Here is a 22,556-nt window from a genome sequence, read left to right on the forward strand (position 1 = left end):
GAGATGTTTGTAAATTGGATGTTTGAAAGTAGCAGCCTGCCCTATATGCTCTGCAGAAATGGCGGAACAAGGTGTTGGTTTTGCCACAACATTGTAAGCCCTCAAAGTGACTCTTGGTGGGCACTGAAGCGCCCTGCTGTGAACGATTATATCAAGAATTGTAATTACATGCCATTGTTGAACAGTGGTAGAAAAATTGACCTTTGGTGGTTGTGGTGCTGGTGCCACAACACTATAAGTCCTCACCGTTACTCTGGGTGGGCACAGGAAGGGGCCCTCCTGTGAAATATTATATCAAGAATTGTAATTACATGTCCCTGTTAAACAGGGGCAGAAAAATTGGGCCTTAGGCACTGGTGCCATCACACTGCAACCTCTGCCATATACTCTAGTTTTATTGCAGGAATTAGCCCTGCTGCAAAGCATTGCATCAAAAATTGTACTTAAACGCCCCTGTTAAACAGGGGCAGAAAAATTGGGCCTTAGGCACTGGTGCCATCACACTGCAACCTCTGCCATATACTCTAGTTTTATTGCAGGAATTAGCCCTGCTGCAAAGCATTGCATCAAAAATTGTACTTAAACGCCCCTGTTAAACAGGGGCAGAAAAATTGGGCTGCTGGCATCACCCAGAACCAAAAATGTTCTTCCAACATATCAGCGGAGGAGGAAGAGGATAGACAATCAACATAACAGGACAGTCACTCAGCATCAGCATAGGCAGTCTTGAAGGGATGTGGTATTTCAAAAAAAATTATTCGGTTACATCAGCTTCAGGTGCTTGGTAGCTGTGGGTGATCCAAGACTGATTCATCTTGATGAAGGTCAGTCGATCAACTGATTCGGTGGACAGGCGCACCCTGTGATCGGTAACGAAGCCACCAGCAGCACTGAAGGTGCGTTCTGAAAGAACGCTGGATGCAGGACAGGCCAGTAGCTCAATTGCATACTGTGCAAGCTCTGGCCAGTGATCCATCCTCAAGACCCAGTAAGCCAGAGGATTTTCAGTGGGAAAGGTGTCCAAGTCTGACCTTGCCCCTAGGTTTTCCTGCACCATGTAAATTAGACGCTGGCGATGGGTGCTGGAACCAATCATACCTTGGGGCTGCGGACTAAAAAATTGTCTGAAAGCATCAGTCAGACGGCCACCTTCTGCACCGCTCCTTCTGACTGATGCCTCAGCAACACGTTGTCCAGGACCAGGAGTTTGTAACCTCCCAGTCTCTGGGAACGCGTTGCACAGAGCTTTCTGCAAGGCCTCCCGGAGATGTCTCATCCTCTGCTCCCTCTGCGATGGCAAGATAAGGTCGGCAACCTTACCCTTGTACCGTGGATCAAGGAGAGTGGCCAGCCAGTAATGGTCCCTCTCCTTGATCCGAAGAATACGAGGATCCTTCCGCAGGCTTTGCAGGATCAGGGAGGCCATGCAACGTAGGTTAGCTGAGGCATTCGGTCCGGAGTCCTCTGGGTCACTAAGGACAACATGATCCACAGCTACCTCCTCCCAGCCACGTACAAGTCCACGTGTTTCTTGGGACTGTAAATCATCCCTATAAGACTGCTGCTGCTGATGCTGATGCTGAGTGCCAGCCTCCACCTCCATGCTGACACAATCATCCTCCTCCTCCTCTTCCTCCTCCTCACCCTCTTCCTGTGTGATGGGTGGCACAGCAGGAACACTGTCTGGATAAAGGGGGCCTTGAGAGGCAAGGAAGTCCTCCTCTTCCTGCCTCTGTTCTGCCTCAAGTGCCCTGTCCATTATTCCACGCAGCGTGTGCTCCAAGAGGTCGACAAGAGGTACAGTGTCACTGATGCATGCACTGTCACTGCTCACTATCCTTGTGGCCTCCTCAAACGGTGACAGGACAGTGCATGCATCCCTGATCATGCCCCACTGGCGTGGTGAGAAAAAAACAAGCTCCCCTGACCCTGTCCTGGTGGCGTAGTCGCACAGGTACTCATTGATGGCCCTCTGCTGCATGTGCAGCCGCTGCAGCATGGCCAATGTTGAGTTCCATCTGGTGGGCATGTCACATATAAGGCGGTTCTTGGGCAGGTTCAACTCCTTTTGGAGCTCAGCCAGCCGAGCACAGGCATTAAATGATCGGCGGAAATGCACACAGACTCTCCTGGCCTGTTTCAGGACATCCTGTAAGCCGGGGTACCTGCCCAAGAACCGCTGCACCACCAGGTTAAGGACGTGAGCTACACAGGGCACATGGGTTAGTTGTCCCTGTCGGAAGGACGGAGAGGAGGTTGGTGCCAATGTCGCAAACCACCATTCCTGGCTTAAGCTGACGTGGCGTCAACCACCTCTCGGCCTGCCCCTGCAGAGCTGACAAAACATCCGCCCCAGTGTGGCTCCTGTCCCCCAAACAAACCAGCGCAAGCATGGCATGGCATCGTTTTGCCTGCGTACTTGCGTAGCCCCTGCAACGCCTACGGAGCACTGCTGGTTCTGAGGACAGAGCACTGGAAGAGGCCATGGAGGAAGAAGAAGAGGAGGGGGTGGAGGAGAGAGGTGTGTCACAACCAATAGTAGCATTTTGGAGGCGTGGTGGCGGAACAACCTCCAACACTACTGCACCTTGTCCTGCATCCTTCCCAGCAGCCAGAAGAGTGACCCAATGGGCCGTGAAAGACAGGTAACGTCCCTGTCCATGCCTGATGGACCATGAGTCAGTGGTAATATGCACCTTACCGCTGACCGCCCTGTCCAGCGAGGCAAGGACATTGCCTTCCACATGCCGGTAGAGAGCCGGAATCGCCTTCCGTGAGAAAAAGTGGCGTTTGGGGACCTGCCACTGAGGAACTGCACATTGTACAAACTCACGGAAGGGGGCCGAGTCTACCAACTGAAAAGGCAGCAGTTGAAGTGCTAGCAATTTAGCCAAGCTAGCATTCAACCGCTGGGCATGTGGATGGCTGGGAGTAAATTTCTTCCGCCGGTCCAGCAGCTGGGGCAGGGACATTTGCCTGCTATAATCAGACGTGGATGTACCACTAGCAGAGTTCCCGGAAGCACTTGGCTGTGACACACCTAATTCTACACCTTCATTCCTCTCAGAGCAGGTTTCAGAGAGGACTGAAGGTCTAGTGGGGTTGGAGATGCCAGCTGATGAGGAGCAAGGAGAGGTCCGCTTTGTTCTTTGGTGTGGGTCTTTGAGGTATGCTTGCCAATGAGCTGCATGGCAGGTCAACATATGTCTGGTCAAGCATGTGGTGCCCAAGCGGCTGATGTTTTGGCCACGTGAGATACGCTTGAGACATATGTTGCAAATAGCAGCGGTGCGATCTGATGCACTCGTCTCAAAAAAGGCCCACACCAAAGAACTTTTAGAATAACGCACAGAGGAAGCGCTCTGTGCAGGCGGAGCTCTGCGGTGTGATTCAGTCGGTGTGCTGCCCCTAAGCTGGCCCCCGGAGGGCATCCTGCCTCGTTGGACATGTGCCTCCTCCTCCTCCTCCTCCTCCCTCCTTCCAGGCACCCACGTGGAGTCAGTGCCCTCATCATCCCCTCCCTCTTCATCGCTGTAGCAAACCTGGCAGTATGCTGCAGCTTGTGGAACATGACTGCCAGATTGCTGTGCTTCTTGAGCATCCCCTCTCTCTGCGCTCACGCTACTGCCTTCCTCTAGCTGAGTGTCATCATCAGAGCCCACCAAACACTGGGCATCCTCCTGGAGCATGTACCCAACACTGTGCTCAAAGAGTTCAGGAGACTCCTCAGGAGGACGTGGTGGGTCTAGGGAAGGAGTCACTGATGATGACATTGAGAGGAGGGACGACGATTTGTTGGCAGCTGCTTTTCTACTACCCTGAGACTGGATGAGAGAGGATGAGGAGGATGAAGAGGGCTTGGTCATCCACTCTACCAAGTCGTTGGCATGTTGCGGTTCAACATGTCCAGCTGCAGAAAAGGACAAGCATGTCCCATGGCCATGTGCTGATGACAATGCACCGCGTCCATGACCAGCACTGTTGTCTCTAGACACAGAGCCTGCTTGCCCTCTTTTATCGGCTCGCGCCTGTCTGCCTCTCCTTGCTGGCCTTCCAGACATGGTAATGGCCTGAAGGGAGTTGGGTAAAACAGTAGTTGGGTAGTTTATATTGTGCTGGAGGCACACAACACCCACTAACTCCTGCAGATGCCTTTTTTATAGAACAGCAGAGTTAAAGGGGTATATACAGATGTATACTGTGCTGTGCTGGAAGCACACACAACTTCCAATAACTCCTGCAGATGACAATCGGGCCCAAATAGAGAACAGCTATGTAGGTGGATTATAGCGGTATGTACTGGGTACAGAGCACGCAGACAGCACGCACTAACACTACTGACTGCAAGCTCTATTATTAAAGCTAGATCACTAGCTATATAGGTGAGGTGAATATAGTGGTGTATACTGCGGTCAGGGCACAGACAATAACCACTACACAAGAGCAAGATAGTAAATCAGCCAAAAACGATTGGTGTGTAACTGTGTTGAAGGTACACAGAACACCCACTGCTTCAGATGCTAACAAACACTACACGAGGCCGCCTGAAAGGCGGCTTTATATAGTGTGGGGCGTGCACTACACAGCCTGAGCTATGATTGGCCACAGGCATTCTGCCTGTGGCCAACCATGGCTCTCCTCGCTGCTGGCGCTGTGATTGGCCAAGCATGCGGGGTCACAGTGCATGCTTGGCCAATCGTGAAACAGCAATGCATTGCGCCATCGCAGTGCATTGTGGGCCACACGAATTTTGTCGCGAATGGCCCAAACGTTCGGAATTCGGCGAACGCACGAACGACCGATGTTCGAGTCGAACATGCGTTCGACTCGAACACGAAGCTCATCCCTAATCGTGTGTACGCAAAACCATTGGACTTTTGTACAAAGTACAAACACTCATGCTCAGAACCAATGCAAAAGATCAGACTACAATACAGAAGTTGACCAAAGGTGGCGCTGGAGTAATTGAACGTCCTCTTTTGAAGTGTCATCAGTACGTTGTGACGTCACTACGTTCGTGTTTGTTGTCAAAAAGTCCGATCGTGTGTATGGAATACAAACTTGTGGACCACGCCCTTTGTACAAAAGTCCACGGGAAAGTTTGTACAAAGTCCGATCGTGGATTTTTTGTACAAAGGGCGTCGGCCGTGAACTTGTATTGCATACACACGGCAGGACTTTTTCAGCCAACTTTCACCAAATCTCGTGGTTTTTCTGCTCTTTACCGCCACCTTTGGTCAACTTCTGTATTGTTGTCTGATCTTTTGCATTGGTTCTGAGCATGCGTGTTTGTACTTTGTACAAAAGTCCGATGGTTTTCTGTACACACGATCAGACTTTGCTCCATCGGACTTTTGTTGCCGGAAAGTTTGTCCGTTCGCACAGCCAACAAAAGTCAGATGAACGCACGGTCGGATGTTGCTCCAAAACAGCTCATTTGCATGTTTTTTGTCAAAAAGTCTGATTGTGTGTACGGCCCTTAAGGAATAAAAAGGAAAGAGTACATTGTATTATTTCTAGCAAGTTTTGCCTAAGCAGCTCAATAGACAAAATTGACTGTTCCCACTTTGACAAAACATCGCCAAGGGCAAAATAAACAATTCTGCAGTAAATCATTTTAGCTAAAATCAATTCAGCTTAACAGACAAAATTTCACCCACATCAATACAATTTCAAGCGCACAATCAGTCATTTTGTAGTGATTTTACAGCAAAATAATAATTTTCATCCTTAGGCTGCGTACACACGGGCGGATTGTCCGCCCAACTAAGTTCGTCAGACAGTCTGTCAGACAGTCCGTCGTACTTTTGAATGAACGGACTTGACCACACACGATAAACGAACAGTCCGCCGAAAACTTGCGCGATGACGTGCACAGCACGTACGACGGGACTAGAAATTCGACGTCCAATACACAGCAATGCAACCTTCGGCCGTGTAAATCCTTTCTGAGCATGCGCCGTACTTAGTCCGTCCAACTAGCCTACTCACGAGCGGACTGTCCGCTGAAACCAAGTTTCGACTGACAAAATTATGGAAATTCCGAAAGACTTGGTTCACCAGACTGTCCGCTGAAAAAGTCCGCTGAAGCCCACACACGAGCGGATTGTCCGCTGAACTGTGTTTCAGCGGACTAAGTTGGCCGGACAGTCCGCCCGTGTGTACGCGGCCTAAGTTACAATGATCTCAGAAATCTGAGATAAAGTTCAGACAGAGAGTTCCGAGATAAGATAATATAGTGAACTCATTGTGGAAACATGTTATTTGTTCAGCTTTTTGTTTGGCAGCCCATCATGAGACCTTAGGTCAGTGCAGACTTTTTGGTGAGCTACTTACCTGTGGCTATGAGAATGAGTACAGTGAGCATCCCCATCCCGGGAGAGTGGAAGATATTCATCAGATCTCTCTCTCTCTCTCGCTGATCTGTGAAGAACACAATTTTGAGCTTTCACTTCTTTATTCTTTATAATGGTGTAGTTTGGGTACACAAGCTCTGGTTTACTTTCTGGTCAACCCTCGCTTGGTCTGGCATGCCGCCTGCCACTTGCAGTATATTACAATGCTTCTTGACAAATTGCTCAAATGCAAACACACCGAATTGTGGAAGGTGAGGAGGAAATGGCTTATTTTCTCTGGTGTCAGAAGATGAATTATGTTCTGAGCATTTAGGGTGGCATCAGCAATCTGCCCATAACGTGTTTCAGCCAATGCAACCAACATGAAAGGAGATTGCAAGAGAAAGGCAAGGGGAAGAATGCCTTTGGTAGATAATAATCGGACTTGTTGGAATATCATTGTCTACCAAGGGATCACTTCAGTGATATTAATCTGCTTGTTTAAATGGTTCTCTTGAACACGGGTTCATGGAATCCATAATAGAAATCTCAGGCTCTGCCTGCCATAAGTGGTTGCTTGAAAATGTTTTCCTAATTAAAGAAACTATTTTGAAAAAAGTCCAAATCCCCAGCCAATAATATGAAACAATTATTTGCATTTTGTTTTTGCAGGGGAATGAGTAAAGCCCCGTACACACGAGCGGACTTTTGAACATCCAAAGTCCGACGGAATGATTCCGTCAGACTATTCGATCGTGTGTGGGCTGCAACGGACTTTTGATTCGCAAAAGTCTGACGGACTTTAGAATATGGAACATACTTCAAATTTTTCTGACGGAACTCCGCCGGACCCGGTCCCTCCGAAAAATTCGCTCGTGTGTGTGCTATTCCGACGGACTAAAACCGACGCTAGTGCAGCTATTGGCCACTGGCTATGAACTTCCTTATTCGAGTCCAGTCGTAGTCATCACGTTAGAATCCGTCGGAGTTTGGTGTGATTGTGTGTGGCCAAGTCCGCTCAGTCGAAAAGTCCGTCAGAACTCTGTCGGAACTCCGGCAGAACTCCGTCGGAAGTCTGTCAGACTTAATCCCTCAAAGTCCGCCCGTGTGTACGCGGCATAAGGCCCCTTTCACACATGTGGACATTATGTCATACATACATGCATTCCTATGGGATAGTGGGTGTCTGCGGATGAACATCCGCAGACACCCGCTATCGTCCGATTCTGCAGACGGAGGAAAATCCTATTTTTCTATCCGTCTGCAGAGCGGATCAGATGAGCACGGACAGACAGTCCGTGCTCATCCGATCCCCCATAGAGGAGAGCGGAGAGCTGACAGGGCGGTCCCTGCGCAGTGTGCCGAGACCGCCCTGTTATCCGCCGGCTCAGCGGGGACAACGGAGCGATCCCCGCTGAGCAAGCGGATCACCACAGGACGGATCATTACTGATCCGCCCAGTGTGTAAGGGGCCTAATACTGTGAGTTTCCCCATCTTTGCAAGCCCCCCCCCCCCGGGTCAATCCTGGGGTCACAGACGCCTGGGTGCAGAAATGCTGCTGGTGCCCCCACATGGGCGTGGTCAACTTACCAACTCCTCAGCTTTACAAATGTTTCTATGGCAACGACTCGAACACAGAAATGCTCCCCTAAGGCCGCGTACACACGAGAGGATTGTCCGCCCAACTAAGTTCGTCAGACAGTCTGACAGACAGTCCGTCCAACTTTTGAATGAACGGACTTGACCACATACGTTGAACAGACAGTCCGTTGAAAACTTGCGCGATGACGTGTACAGCACGTACGACGGGACTAGAAATACAACATCCAATACACTGCAATGCAACCTTCGGCCGTGGAAATCCTTTCTGAGCATGCGCCATACTTAGTCCGTCCAACTTGCCTACTCACGAGCGGACTGTCCTCTGAAACCCAAGTTGGACGGACAATATTACGGAAATTCCGAAAGACTTTGTTCGCCAGACTGTCCCCTGAAAAAGTCCGCTGAAGCCCACACACGAGCGGATTGTCCGCTGAAACACGTTTCAGCGGACTAAGTTGGGCGGACAATCCTCTCGTGTGTACGCGGCCTAAGAAGTCTTCGTTACCCTGGGATCCTCCCATGATCTTTTAACAATAAAGAAAATACAGGAAGAGCGTACACTAGTGGTACCTGGAGGGGAGTCTCTCTGATGCACACAGAATGGGCTTCTGTTATAAAGAGCCCCCAGACTTAGTACAAGAGATGGTGAGAGACAGCAGACATGATAAAAGAGACAGTCAGAGACTGCAGATATGATACAAGAGATGGTCAGAGACTGCAGACATGATACAAGAGACGGTCAGAGACTGCAGATATGATACAAGAGATGGTCAGAGACTGCAGACATGATACAAGAGATGGTCAGAGACTGCAATCATAGTACAGGAGATTGTCAGAGACTGCAGGCATGATACAAGAAATGGTGAGAGACTGCAGACATTATACAAGAGACAGTCAGAGACTGCAAACATACTACAGGAGATGGTCAGAGACTGCAGACATGATACAAGAGACAGTCAAAGCCTGCAGACATGGTACAGGAGATGGTCAGAGACTGCATAGATAATACAGGAGATGGTCAGAGACTGCAGACATAGTACAGGAGATGGTCAGAGACTGCAGACATACTACAGTAGACAGTCAGAGACTGCAGACATAGTACAGTAGACGTCAGAGACTGCAGACATGGTACAAGAGATGGTCAGAGACTGCATCATAGTAATGGAGACGGTCAGAGACTGCAGACATAGTACAGGAGAAGGTCAGAGACTACAGATATAATACAGGAGATGGTCAGAGACTGCAGACATGATACAGGAAAGGGTCAGAGATAGGGATGAGCTTCGTGTTCGAGTCGAACATCGGCTGTTCGCCCGTTGGGCGAATTCTGAATGTCATGGGCCGCTTGTGCCAAATTCGTGTGGGGCTCATGGCCCACAATGCATTGCGCCATCGCAGTGCATTCCTGGCTCATGATTGGCCAAGCATGCACTGTGACCCCGCATGCTTGGCCAATCACAGCACCGGCAGCGAGGAGAGCCATGATTGGCCACAGGCCGGATGCCTGTGGCCAATCATAGCTCAGGCTGTGTAGTACACGCCCCACACTATATAAGGCCGCCAGCGCGGCGGCCTTGTGTAGTGTGTTGGCGTCTGTAGGAATTAGTGGGTGTTCTTCAACACAGTATACACCGATCGTTATCGGCCGATTTTTCGTTCTTGCTCTTCTGTAGTGGTTGTTGTCTGCGTGCCCTGACCGCAGTATACACCGCTATATCCACCTATATAGCTAGCTACATTTCTCTTTTTTAATAGAGCTTGCAGTCAGTGGTAGGAGATTGTGCGTGCTGTCTGCGTGCTCTGAACCCAGTATACACCGCTATATCCACCTATATAGCTAGCTATCTTGCTCGTTTTAAATAGAGCTTGCAGTCAGTGGTAGGAGATTGTGCGTGCTGTCTGCGTGCTCTGAACCCAGTATACACCGCTTTATCCATCTATATAGCTAGCTATCTTGCTCGTTTTAAATAGAGCTTGCAGTCAGTGGTAGGAGATTGTGGGTGCTGTGTGCGTGCTCTGAACCCAGTATACACCGCTATATCCACCTATATAGCTAACTATCTTGCTCTTTTTAAATAGAGCTTGCAGTCAGTGGTAGGAGATTGTGCGTGCTGTCTGCCTGCTCTGAACCCAGTATACACCGTTATATCCACCTATATAGCTAACTGTCGTGCTTGTTTTAAATAGAGCTTGCAGTCAGTGGTAGGAGATTGTGCGTGCTGTCTGCGTGCTCTGAACCCAGTATACACCACTGTATCCACCTATATAGCTAACTATCTTGCTTGTTTTAAATAGAGCTTGCAGTCAGTGGTAGGAGATTGTGTGTGCTGTCTGCGTGCTCTGAACCCAGTATACACCGCTATATCCATCTATATAGCAAGCTATCTTGCTCGTTTTAAATAGAGCTTGCAGTCAGTGATAGGAGATTGTGTGTGCTGTCTGCGTGCTCTGAACCCAGTATACACCGCTATATCCACCTACATAGCTCTTCTCTAATTGAGCCATCTGACATCTGCAGGAGTTAGTGTTTGTTGTGTGTGCCTCCAGCACAATATACACTACCCAATTGCTGGTTTTCCAAACTCCCTTCAGGCCATTACCATGTCCGGAAGGCCAGCAAGGAGAGGCAGACAGGCGCGAGCCGATAAAAGAGGGCAAGCAGGCTCTGTGTCTAGAGACAACAGTGCTGGTCGTGGACTCGGTGCATCGTCATCATCAGCACGTGGCCATGGGACACGCTTGTCCTTCTTTTCGGCAGCTGGACATGTTGAGCCGCAACATGCCAAGGACTTGGTAGAGTGGATGACCAAGCCCTCTTCATCCTCCTCATCCTCTCTCACCCAGGCTCAGGGTACTAGCAAAGCAGCTGCCAATGCATCGTCTTCCCTCCTCTCAATGTCCTCATCAGTGACTCCTTCCCTAGACCCACCACGTCCTCCTGAGGAGTCTCCTGAACTTTTTGAGCACAGTGTTGGGTACATGCTCCAGGAGGATGCCCAGTGTTTTGTAGGCTCTGATGATGATACTCAGCTAGAGGAAGGCAGTAGCGTGAATGCAGAGAGAGGGGGAGCTCAAGAATTGTGATGGACGAACTTCCGACGGGACGTTTCGCGAACGAGGCCGGACGTTTGCAAAACCGAACATTCGCCGTGGGCCCCATTGACTTCAATGGGAGGCGAACGTTTCAAACCTTCAGGTCGAATTTGCAGCCACAACATAATTATTAGCTGGGCAAACATAGTCCCACCACATGGCCAATGACATAATGCATGTGTGAGGTGAATTTGGGATCGATAACTACAAGCATTCTTTTTTTATATGGGAAATTGTTCTGACAATTCTGGACTGTGGAGCGCATGAAGGCAATGGAGGAGAGGGAAGGTCAGGGACCAGGGTAGGCAAAGAAGAGGGTGCAGGAGATGATCACCAGCAGCGTGACATACAGCAATGACACATGCACCGTGATAGAGGCATCTGACAACAGCACCGTGATAGAGGGCACTGACATCAGCAGCGTGACATAAAGCATTAACACCAGCACCGTGACATACAGCATTGACAGCAACACCGTGATAGAGAGCACTGACATCAGAAGGGTGACATACAGCACTGACATCAGCACCGTGATATACAGCACTGACAGCAGCACCATGATAGAGGGCACTGACATCAGAAGCGTGACATACAGCACTGACATCAGCACAGTGATATACAGCACTGACAGCAGCACCGTGATAGAGAGTACTGACATCAGAAGCGTGACATTAAGCACTGACATCAGCACCGTGATATACAGCACTGACAGCAGCACCGTGACATTAAGCACTCACACCAGCACCGTGATATACAGCACTGACAGCAGCACCGTAAGCAGCCCCAGGAGTAAGTCAGCACAGCACAGGGATGGTGTGATCCCCTCATAATAAGCAGGCCCAGGAGAAACTCAGCACAGCACAGGGATGGTGTGATCCCCTCATAATAAGAACCCCCAGGAGGAAGTCAGCACAGCACAGGGATGGTGTGATCCCCTCATAGTAAGCAGGCCCAGGAGAAACTCAGCACAGCACAGGGATGGTGTGATCCCCTCATAATAGGAACCCCCAGGAGGAATTCAGCACAGCACAGGGATGGTGTGATCCCCTCATAATAAGAACCCCCAGGAGGAAGTCAGCACAGCACAGGGATATCATAAGCAGCCCCAGTAGAAATATGACACCGCTCAACCTCTCCAAAGAGGAGGGTAGGGGCATATAGTACGGTGTGCTTTTTTGGGACAAGGAAGTGAGCCAAATGAAGAAAGAAGGTCTGTGTGCTTGATTAAAAAAATAGTTTATAGACATATACATGGTCTACTGGTCACATGTGCTGAATTCCTCCGAGATCCATGCCTCATTCATTTTTAGAAATGTGAGGTAGTTAACACTGTTGGGAGCTAGGCGAGTACGCTTATCGGTCACGATCCCCCCTGCTGCGCTGAACGTCCTTTCCGACAGGACACTGGATGAGGGGCAAGCCAACAGTTCCATTGCAAATTGGGCAAGCTCTGGCCAGAGGTCAAGCCTGCCCACCCAGTAGTCCAGGGGTTCATCACTCCTCAGAGCGTCCACATCGGCCGTTAACCCAATGTAGTCGGAAACCTGATGGTCTAGGCGTTCCCTGATGCTGGATCCGGATGACACCTGTCGATGGGTCAGCTGAAAGAATGACCTCATATCCAAAGTCACCAACACATCTTCAAACCGGCCTCTTCTTGCAGGCGCTGTTGGATTGGTACCCGCAACTCCTTCTCTGGGAGTGGGAATTTCTCCTCTGTCAGCGCACGCAAAAGCAGAATGCAGCATTTCTCGAAGCAAGGCCTGGAAGTGCTGCATTCTGACAGCCCTCTGCGACGGCGGTAACATTTCCGCCATTTTGTGTTTGTACCGGGGGTCTAAGTACGTTGCCACCCAGTACTGGTCCTTGACTCTTATGCTTTTTATACGGGGGTCCCTATTAAAACACTGGAGCATGAAGGCCCCCATTTGCACTAAAGTGGAAGCGGTGTGGTGGCCTGGCTCCTGCTCATCATCCAGGATAATGTCGTCCTCTTCATTCTGCTCTCCCCATCCACGCACAACAGGGATCCCAGAAAGGTTTAAAGCATGCTCTTCTTGCTCCTCCTCATCCGCCCCGGCACCCTCCTCCTCTGACTCCTCATCAGACTCCTGTTGTTGACTTGTCTCAGATAGAGTAGCCCCCCCGGGAATTCATCCAGCATTGCGACTTCCTCATCTTCCCGCTCTTGCTCCTCCACAGCCTGATCAATGACACAACGCAATGCACGCTCCATAAAGAAGGCATAAGGTACCATGTCACTGATGGCGCCATGGCTGCGACTGACCAGTTTGGTGATCTCCTCAAATGGCCGCAGAAGTCTGCATGCGTCGCGCATGAGCAGCCACTGGCGCGGTGAAAAAAACCCCAGCTCCCCAGAACCGTTTCTTTCGCAGAGTTCATACAGGTAGACGTTAACTGCACGTTTCTGCTGGAGCAGCCTATCAAGCATATAGAAGGTTGAGTTCCATCGCGTCGGGCAATCGCAAATAAGACGTCTGACCGGCAGATGGTGTCGCCGCTGAATGTCAGCAAGGCGAGCCATGGCCGTGTAAGATCTTCTGAAATGGGCCGAGATTTTCCTTGCCTGCCGCAAGATGTCCTGGACCCCAGGGTATTTGACAAGGAATCGCTGCACGACCAAGTTTAAGACGTGTGCCATGCATGGCACGTGCGTGATTTTGCCCTGTTTCAATGCGCTAAGAAGATTGGCACCGTTGTCACACACCACTTTACCAACTGTCAAATTGAGCGGTGTTAGCCACTGATCTGCCTGTGAACGCAAAGATGAAAGGAGTGCCGGGCCAGTGTGACTCTTGGCTTCCAGGCACAACAGACGCAGCACGGCATGGCAACGTCTCACCTGGCATGTGGAATAGGTTCTGGGGAGCTTGGGCGGTGCAGCGGAAGAGACGCTAGCAGCGGAAAAGGAGGAGGCAGCTGAGCAGGAGAGGGAGGAGGATGGAGTAGGAGGAGGAGGAGAAGAAGAGCCAGGCCTGCATGCAATCCGTGGCGGTAAAACCAAATCTACACGGGTGCCACGGGTTACATGCTTGACGGCCGTCAGAAGGTTCACCCAGTGGGCAGTAAAACTGATATACCTTCTCTGCCCGTGTTTGCTAGACCAAGTGTCTGTGGTCAGATGTATCTTGGCACCGACACTGTGTGCCAGAGATGCATTCACTTGCCGCTGAACATGGCCATATAGCTCTGGGATGCCCTTCTCTGAGAAATACTTCCTTCCTGGGACCTTCCATTGTGGTGTTCCAATGGCCACAAATTTGCGAAAGGCCTCCGAGTCCACCAGTTTATATGGCAGTAGTTGGTGGGCTATCAGTTCTGACAAGCCAGCCGTCAACCATTGGGCAAGAGGGTTATCCGGCGTCATCATTTTTTTACGCTCGAACATTAGGCCCACGGAAGCCTGCCTTTTTGCAGAAAAACGTGAGCTTGGCGTGATGGAAGGTGGAGTGGAGGACAATTGTGAGGAGAGAGGAGAAGTAGAAGACGAGGCTGGACGGTGAGAGCCTGCAGTGTGGCTTTGTGTGTTCCGTTGCTCCCACTGGGCTCGGTGATGGCTGCTCATGTGCCTTCTTAAGGCGGTCGTCCCTAGGTGAGTGTTGGGCTTACCGCGACTAATGCGTTGACTGCAAAGATTGCAGATTGCAACGCTATTGTCAGAAGCGGACACGTTAAAAAAAGCCCACACTGCGGAGCCATGTGCCGGTGTCCTGGGAGCGGCAGATGTGACCGTACATGGTCGATGACTCGCTCCTGATACATTTGCAGTCTGCTTTGTCCCTCCTGTGCAATGTAAGTTATTCCTGCTTCTCCTCCCTATCTGCTGGTCCATATCTCCCTCTGAACTCCCCTCCTCTTCCTCTCTTGTGGGCACCCACGTGACATCACTAGACACGTCATCATCAACGTCACCTTCCCCACCCCTATAAGTAGAGATCTCGGAGTAGGCAGCAACACCGGGGACCAACCTCCTCCTTGGGCTGATCTGGGTACTGTCGTCAGACTGCTGAGTAGCGGTTGTTGCTACCTCCTCTTCCTGATCCAATACCAAGAGTGGCTGCGCATCAGAAATGTCCTCTTGGTATGGATCGGAAAATAATTCCTGTGACTCAAGCGGAAGGTATGTGGTGGTGGTGTTGTTGGTGGTAGTGTCTTTGGGGGTGCACATAGCAGAGAGTGAAGAAGAGGGTGCAGATCGAGAGGATGAGGAGGGTGCAGAAGAGTAAGGATGAGTGAGCCACTCAACCAAGTCTGGTGCGTCCTTTAAAGTAATTGAACGCACCTTCTGCAACTTCCCACTTTGGCTCAAGGCTGTTGCTCCTGCCCTACCCCTACCACCCCTGCGGAAGGGCCTGCCTCTTCCTCTGCCTGTCATTTTTTAAATGACCCTGTGACAAAACTCTTAGTCCCTATACCGATGAAGGACTGCTGCAGTATAGGGCAGCAGTAGTGCACCTCAACCCTATATATTGTGGACCGATACCGGTCCTTACAGAACAGCAGACTGTACCTCACTCAACCCTATGTACTGTAGCACCCTACACCAAGTTACCAGTCCTTATAAGGACCTTTGTGGACCAAGTAGGTTGTGTGTGACTGATTAGCAGACTGTACGTCAGTCCCTATACTGCTGAAGGACTGCTGCAGTATAGGGCAGCGGTCAGCAGTAGTACACCTCAACCCTATGTATTGTGGACCGATAGCGGTCCTTACAGAACAGCAGACTGTACCGCACTCAGCCCTATGTACTGTAGCACCCTAGACCAAGTTACCAGTCCTTATAGGAACTTTTGTGGACCAAGCAGGTTGTGTGTTCGTGATTAGCAGACTGTACGTCAGTCCCTATACCAATGAAGGACTGCTGCAGTATAGGGCAGCAGTCAGCAGTAGTGCACCTCAACCCTATCTATTGTGGACCGATAGCGGTCCTTACAGAACAGCAGACTGTACCACACTCAACCCTATGTACTGTAGCACCCTAGACCAAGTTACCAGTCCTTATAGGAACTTTTGTGGACCAAGCAGGTTGTGTGTTAGTGATTAGCAGACTGTACGTCAGTCCCTATACCAATGAAGGACTGCTGCTGTATAGGGCAGCAGTCAGCAGTGGTGCACCTCAACCCTATCTATTGTGGACCGATAGCGGTCCTTACAGAACAGCAGACTGTACCGCATTCAACCCTATGTACTGTAGCACCCTAGACAGACCAAGTTACCAGTCCTGATAAAGAGCTTTGTGGAACAAGTGAGTTGTGAATGATTAGCAGACTGCAGCAGAAGGGCAGCAGTCAAGTATAATATTCTTTCTATATTTGGAAGAAAGAATATTATACGTGTACAAGCCTATTACCATACCACTGATACCAGTCCTGAAAAGAACCTTTGTGGAACTAATAGTAACAGCAAGTCTTTAAACTGACCCTCACTGCCTGACAACACTGCTTCCTTCCTGTCCCTATACAAAGTGGCAAAAAAGAGTAGACTGGAACGATTAGTGGTTACTGGAATAGCTCTTTTGTGGACCTGATAGTAACAGCTAATGATGATGATGATGATGATGACGACTAATCTGGCTGTCCCTGTAGCACACACCGTCCTTTCCCTTTAAACACGTAAGTCCGCCGGGGAGAACGACGGCAATAGGCGAGCGAACGACCGGACCGCGAACGACTGAAATTCGCCGCAAAACGACCGCCGGGCGAACCGTTCGGCCATCACTACTCAAGAAGGACAGCAATCTGCCAGTCATGTTTCACAAGCTTCAGCATACTGCCAGGTTTGCTCCAGCGATGAAGAGGGAGGGGACGATGAGGGCACTGACTCCACATGGGTGCCTGGTAGGAGAGAGGAGGAGGAGGAGGAGAAGGAGGCACATGTCCAACGAGGCAGGATGCCCTCCGAGGGCCAGCTTAGGGGCAGCACGCCGACTGAATCACACCGCAGAGCTCCGCCTGTGCAGGGTGCTGCCTCTGCGCGTTATTCTAAAAGTTCTTTGGTGTGGGCCTTTTTTGAGACGAGTGCATCAGATCGCACCGCTGCTATTTGCAACATATGTCTCAATCGCATCTCGCGTGGCCAAAACATCAGCCGCTTGAGCACCACATGCTTGACCAGACATATGTTGACCTGCCATGCAGCTTGTTGGCAAGCGTACCTCAAAGACCCACACCAAAGAACAAAGCGGACCTCTCCTTGCTCCTCATCAGCTGGGATCTACAACCCCACTAGACCTTCGGTCCTCTCTGAAACCTGCTCTGAGAGGAATGAAGGTGTAGAATTAGGTGTGGCACAGCCAAGTGCTTCTGGGCACTCTGCTAGCAGTACACCCACGTCCGATTATAGCAGGCAAATGCCCCTGCCCCAGCTGCTGGACCGTAGAAAGAAGTTCACTCCCAGCCATCCACATGCCCAGCGGTTGAATGCTAGCTTGGCTAAATTGCTAGCACTTCAACTGCTGCCTTTTCAGTTGGTAGACTCGGCCCCCTTCCGTGAGTTTGTACAATGTGAGTGGCAGGTCCCCAAACGCCACTTTTTCTCAAGGAAGGCGATTCCGTCTCTCTACCGGCATGTGGAAGGCAATGTCCTTGCCTCGCTGGTCAGGGAGGTCAGCGGTAAGGTGCATATTACCGCTGACTCATGGTCCAGCAGGAATGGACAGGGACGTTACCTGTCTTTCACAGCCCATTGGGTCACTCTTCTGGCAGCTGGGAAGGATGCAGGACAAGGTGCAGTAGTGTTGGAGGTTGTTCCGCCACCACGCCTCCAAAATGCTACTATTGGTTGTGACACACCTCTCTCCTCCACCCCCTCCCCTTCTTCTTCCTCCATGGCCTCTTCCAGTGCTCTGTCCTCAGAATCAGCGGTGCTCCGTAGGCATTCCAGGGGCTACGCAAGTACGCAGGCAAAACGATGCCATGCCGTGCTTGCGCTGGTTTGTTTGGGGGACAGGAGCCACACTGCGGCGGATGTTTTGTCAGCTCTGCAGGGGCAGGCTGAGAGGTGGTTGACGCCATGCCAGCTTAAGCCAGGAATGGTAGTTTGCGACAATGGCACCAACCTCCTCTCCGCCCTCCGACAGGGACAACTGACCCATGTGCCCTGTGTGGCTCACGTCCTTAACCTGGTGGTTCAGCGGTTCTTGGGAAGGTACTCGGGCTTACAGGATGTATATGGTATACATCCCTCCATTAGTACAGACCTCCCCCCACCAGGATATAGGGCCTGGGGGCCACACGTGTTTCCTTTTTTTAATATGGGTAAGGGGTTCCCCTTAATATCCGTACAAGACCCAAAGGGGCTGGTAATGGGCAGGGAGGGCTACCCATGCCATTTTTCTCAATGATTTTCAACCATATTGCAGGAACCAGATATAACATTAAAACCGCAAGCAGTTTTAAATGACGTTATTTCCGTCAAATGTCATTTTGTGCAGGGACTGTTCTAAACACGGGAAACACAGTGCACTTCACAGGCATACTATAGACACCACCCAGGCATGATATTTAAAGGAATATTTCACTTTTTTTTTCACTTTAATTATCATTAAAATCAGTGCTGACGCCAAAACGGCCATTTTTAAAACTTTTTTTTGCATTGACCCATGTCCCCTGGGGCAGGAGCCAGGTCCCCAAACCCTTTTTAGAACAGTATCTTGCATATTAGAAGTTAAAATTAGCACTTTTAATTTCGAAAGTTTGAGTCCCATAGACTTCAATGGTGTTCTAACTTTCGTACGAATTTGGGGTCCTTTCGAAAGTTCTGGTGCGAACCGAACCAGGGGGTGTTCGGCTCATCCCTAGTCAGAGACTGCCGTTCCTATGAATTTTAGTAGATAATGGCCGATCGGCCCTCTAACCTGACCCAGCGATATACAGTAGCAACGGTTCCTCTGATCAGGAGTCAGCTCACTCTGAATTGCCTGTGGTGACTCCGCTGGGTAGCACCAAGATCTGTATTCTGGCAATGAACTCCATTCCTTTCTCTGCCAGGGATGGCGCTAGGCTGTGTGGCTTTCCCTCTGGTGGCGCAGGGAAGCGGGGTTCTCTCTCTGATGGGGTTCTCTCAGCACTGTCTTCTCTCCCTGGAGTCCTGGGTGTACTTCCCTGAAAGCTTTCCCAGGCTTCTGGCTCTCTCTCTCTCCCACTCAGCTGGGAATGCTGTGTGGGCTGCAGTTTACGTGTTACAGTGGGGCCGCCAGTCCTCGGGACTACATGTCCCACAATCCTCTTCTCTTTACCCTTTTCTATTCTATTTCTTCCCTGGCTGATATGAAGGCGGGGGCAGAAACATAGTGGGTGGTTGTGCTGGCAAGCGCTGCTCACTAGTACAGCAGCGCGTGCAAGGAGGAGAGGGAGAGGGGAAAAAAGAGCCCACAGCTACATTGGCGTCACTAGGGTTGGTGTCACCAGGTGCAGTATAACATGGTGTCACCCCCTTCCCCCAACTATAGTCGCCCCTCAGTACAGACCCCCCTCCACTAAGTATAGACCCCCCTTTGTCAGTGCAGACTCCCCACTAAGTATAAACCCTTCCCTCCTCAGTACAGACCTTCCTCAGTACAGACCCCCCTCCATCAGTATAGACCCCCCCCGGACAAACCACCCCCTCCATCAGTATAGACCCCCCCGGACAAACCATCCCCTCCATCAGTATAGACCCCCCCAGGACAAACCATCCCCTCCATTAGTACAGACCCCCCCAGGACAAACCACCCCCTCCATTAGTACAGACCCCTCTGCCAGGATAAAACCCCCTCCATTAGTACAGACCTCCCCCCACCAGGATAAACTCCCTCCATTAGTACAGACCTCTCCCCACCAGGACAAATCCCCCCTTAGTACAGACCCCCCCACCAGGACAAACACCCCCTCCATTAGTACAGACTTTGCACCAGGACAAACCGCCCTCCATTAGTACAGACCTCCCAGCAGGACAAACCCCCCTCCATTAGTACAGACCTCCCTCCACCAGGATAAACTCCCCTCAATTAGTACAGACCTCTCCCCACCAGAACAAATTCCCCCTTAGTACAGACCCCCCCACCAGGATAAACTCCCCTCCATTAGTACAGACCTCCCACCAGGACAAACCCCCCTCTATTAGTGTAAACCCCCCCAGTAGTACAGAACCCCCCCACAGGACAAACCTCCCCTCCATTAGTACAGACCCCCCACCACCAGGAAGACCTCCCCAGGACAACCCCCCCTCCATTAGTATAGACCCCCCCCCATTAGTACAGAACCCCCCCACCAGGACAAACTCTCCCTCCATTACTACAGACCCCCCCACCAGGACATACCCCCCTCCATTAGTACAGACCCCCCCACCAGGACATACCCCCCTCCATTAGTACAGACCCCCCTCCTCTCCATTAGGGTACATAAAAACACCCAGTGGCAGCTGGAGTGTGCATCCGCTCCGCCCGCGTGGAGAACAGATCACAGCAGGCAGGTCCTGAGTTAGACACAGAGAGGAGGAGGAGGAGAACATGTGTCAGGCATGGACCACCCCCCACGACGGCACTGCGTGGCTGGTCTCTGTCCACACAGAGACCTGCCCCTCCGATCCCCGGCTGCTCTCCTTCTTTGACAGGAAGAATGGGGGGGGCTTGAGCAGGAAACATGGTGGCGGTAGCGGAGAGAGCCCCCTGGACATGGACAATGAGAGGAGAAGGAGGGAGCGGAGCACTCTGGGGCTTCAGCCCCCCCACCTCTCTGGCTCCCGGGTGCACTGCTCCTTGTACAATGTAAAAACTGACCCTCGTACTCCCCAAACTCTTGACAACCATATGAACTCTTTCCTTGCTACTCTACAGCTACCTACCCTTACAAGCTCCCAACTGCAAGCATTGAAACCTATTACCCTCCATGAGTTTGCCAAGGCTATTCAATCTCTCCTGATTGGAAAATCCCTGAGACCTGATGGCTTATTGAATGCCTATTACAAACAATTTCACTGCACCCTTTCTCCCACTCTCTCTTCGGTGTTTGCGGCTCCAATGTCCTCTGTCTCCTTCCCGTCTGAGATGCTTCAGACATAAATAGCCACTATACCTACATACTATGTGTTCGTAAGTGTGTCAGGACCTTACGGGGTAAAGGACCACGCGAAGCTGCAGATGGACTCTGGTGGCAACAAAGCGCCCTGAGGCGATTCAGTTCGCATAGGTAGCGCTATACAAGTCACTCACTCACCATACCAAAGCCTGGTAAAGCACCTACTTCCCCGGCTAATTCCAGACCAATTTCATTGTTAAATACTGATGTTAAGCATTTGCAGACTGCCCTATAGCACTTTTACTGCTACAAATGTGATACCACACTCCCGAGTCTGGGGCACGCATGCTCGCCAACGGCGATAATGATAATAGTGAACTCATTGTGGCCTCCATTTTATTTGTTCAACTTTTTGTTTGGCAGCCCATCATGAGACCTTAGGTCAGTGCAGACTTTTTGGTGAACTACTTACCTGTGGCTATGAGAATGAGTACAGTGAGCATCCCCATCCCGGCAGAGTGGAAGATATTCATCAGATCTCTCTCTCTCTCTCTCGCGCTGATCTGTGAAGAACACAATTTTGTGCCCACGAATTTAAACCACTTTCACTTCCTTATTCTTTATAATGGTGTAGTTTGGGTACACAAGCTCTGGTTTACTTTCTGGTCAACCCTCGCTTGGTCTGGCATGCCGCCTGCCACTTGCAGTATATTACAATGCTGGTTGACAAATTGCTCAAATGCTAACACACCGAATTGTGGAAGGTGAGGAGGAAATGGCTTATTTTCTCTGGTGTCAGAAGATGAATTATGTTCTGAGCATTTAGGGTGGCATCAGCAATCTGGCCATAATGTGTTTCAGCCAATGCAACCAACATGAAAGGAGATTGCAAGAGAAAGGCAAGGGGAAGAATGCCTTTGGTAGATAATAATCGGACTTGTTGGAATATCATTGTCTACCAAGGGATCGCTTCAGTGATTTTAATCTGCTTGTTTAAATGGTTCTCTTGAACACGGGTTCATGGAATCCATAATAGAAATCTCAGGCTCCGCCTGCCATAAGTGGTTGCTTGAAAATGTTTTCCTAATTATAGAAGCTATTTTGAAAAAAAGTCCAAATCCCCAGCCAATAATATTAAGCAATTAAAATATACCAAATGTTAGTGTGCTAAAATCAATAGTGGTCCAAAAATTGTTACAAATGTACCTTTCCAAAGGGTTTAAATAAACCCTTCATATGACACTAGTAGTATAAAGTGCTCTCATGCATAATGTGCAAAATAAGTGCAATCCTAGTCACATAAAGTGCTCTCGTATATATGTGTGCAAAACCAAGTACTATTAAGCCTCATACACACGATAGGACTTTGTACAAACTTTCCCTTGGATTTTTGTACAAAGGGCGTCGGCCGTGAACTTGTATTGCATACACACTGCAGGACTTTTTCAGCCAACTTTCACCAAATCACGTGATTTTTCTCCTCGTATAATGCGTATAAAGGCATTTGAG

At 50.2% G+C, this 22,556-nt stretch overlaps 1 protein-coding gene across 1 annotated transcript in view; it reads right to left on the reverse strand.

Annotated features, from left to right (window-relative positions):
- Positions 1 to 21,556, reverse strand: part of LOC143925628 (serine protease 33-like) — a 58,204-nt gene extending 36,648 nt beyond the window's left edge. Inside the window, exons 1-2 of the mRNA XM_077450095.1 lie at positions 21,520 to 21,556; positions 6,337 to 6,423 (exon numbers count right to left, since the gene is read on the reverse strand). Coding sequence (XP_077306221.1) covers positions 6,337 to 6,423; positions 21,520 to 21,556 — 124 coding nt within the window. The remainder of the gene's footprint in view (positions 1 to 6,336; positions 6,424 to 21,519) is intronic.
- Between the last annotated feature and the right edge of the window lie 1,000 nt (positions 21,557 to 22,556).

This window comes from Lithobates pipiens, unplaced genomic scaffold (genome assembly GCF_037356315.1).
Source record: "Lithobates pipiens isolate NorthernLeopardFrog02 unplaced genomic scaffold, aLitPip1_a1.2 Scaffold_22, whole genome shotgun sequence".
Taxonomy (NCBI): Eukaryota; Metazoa; Chordata; class Amphibia; order Anura; family Ranidae; genus Lithobates; species Lithobates pipiens.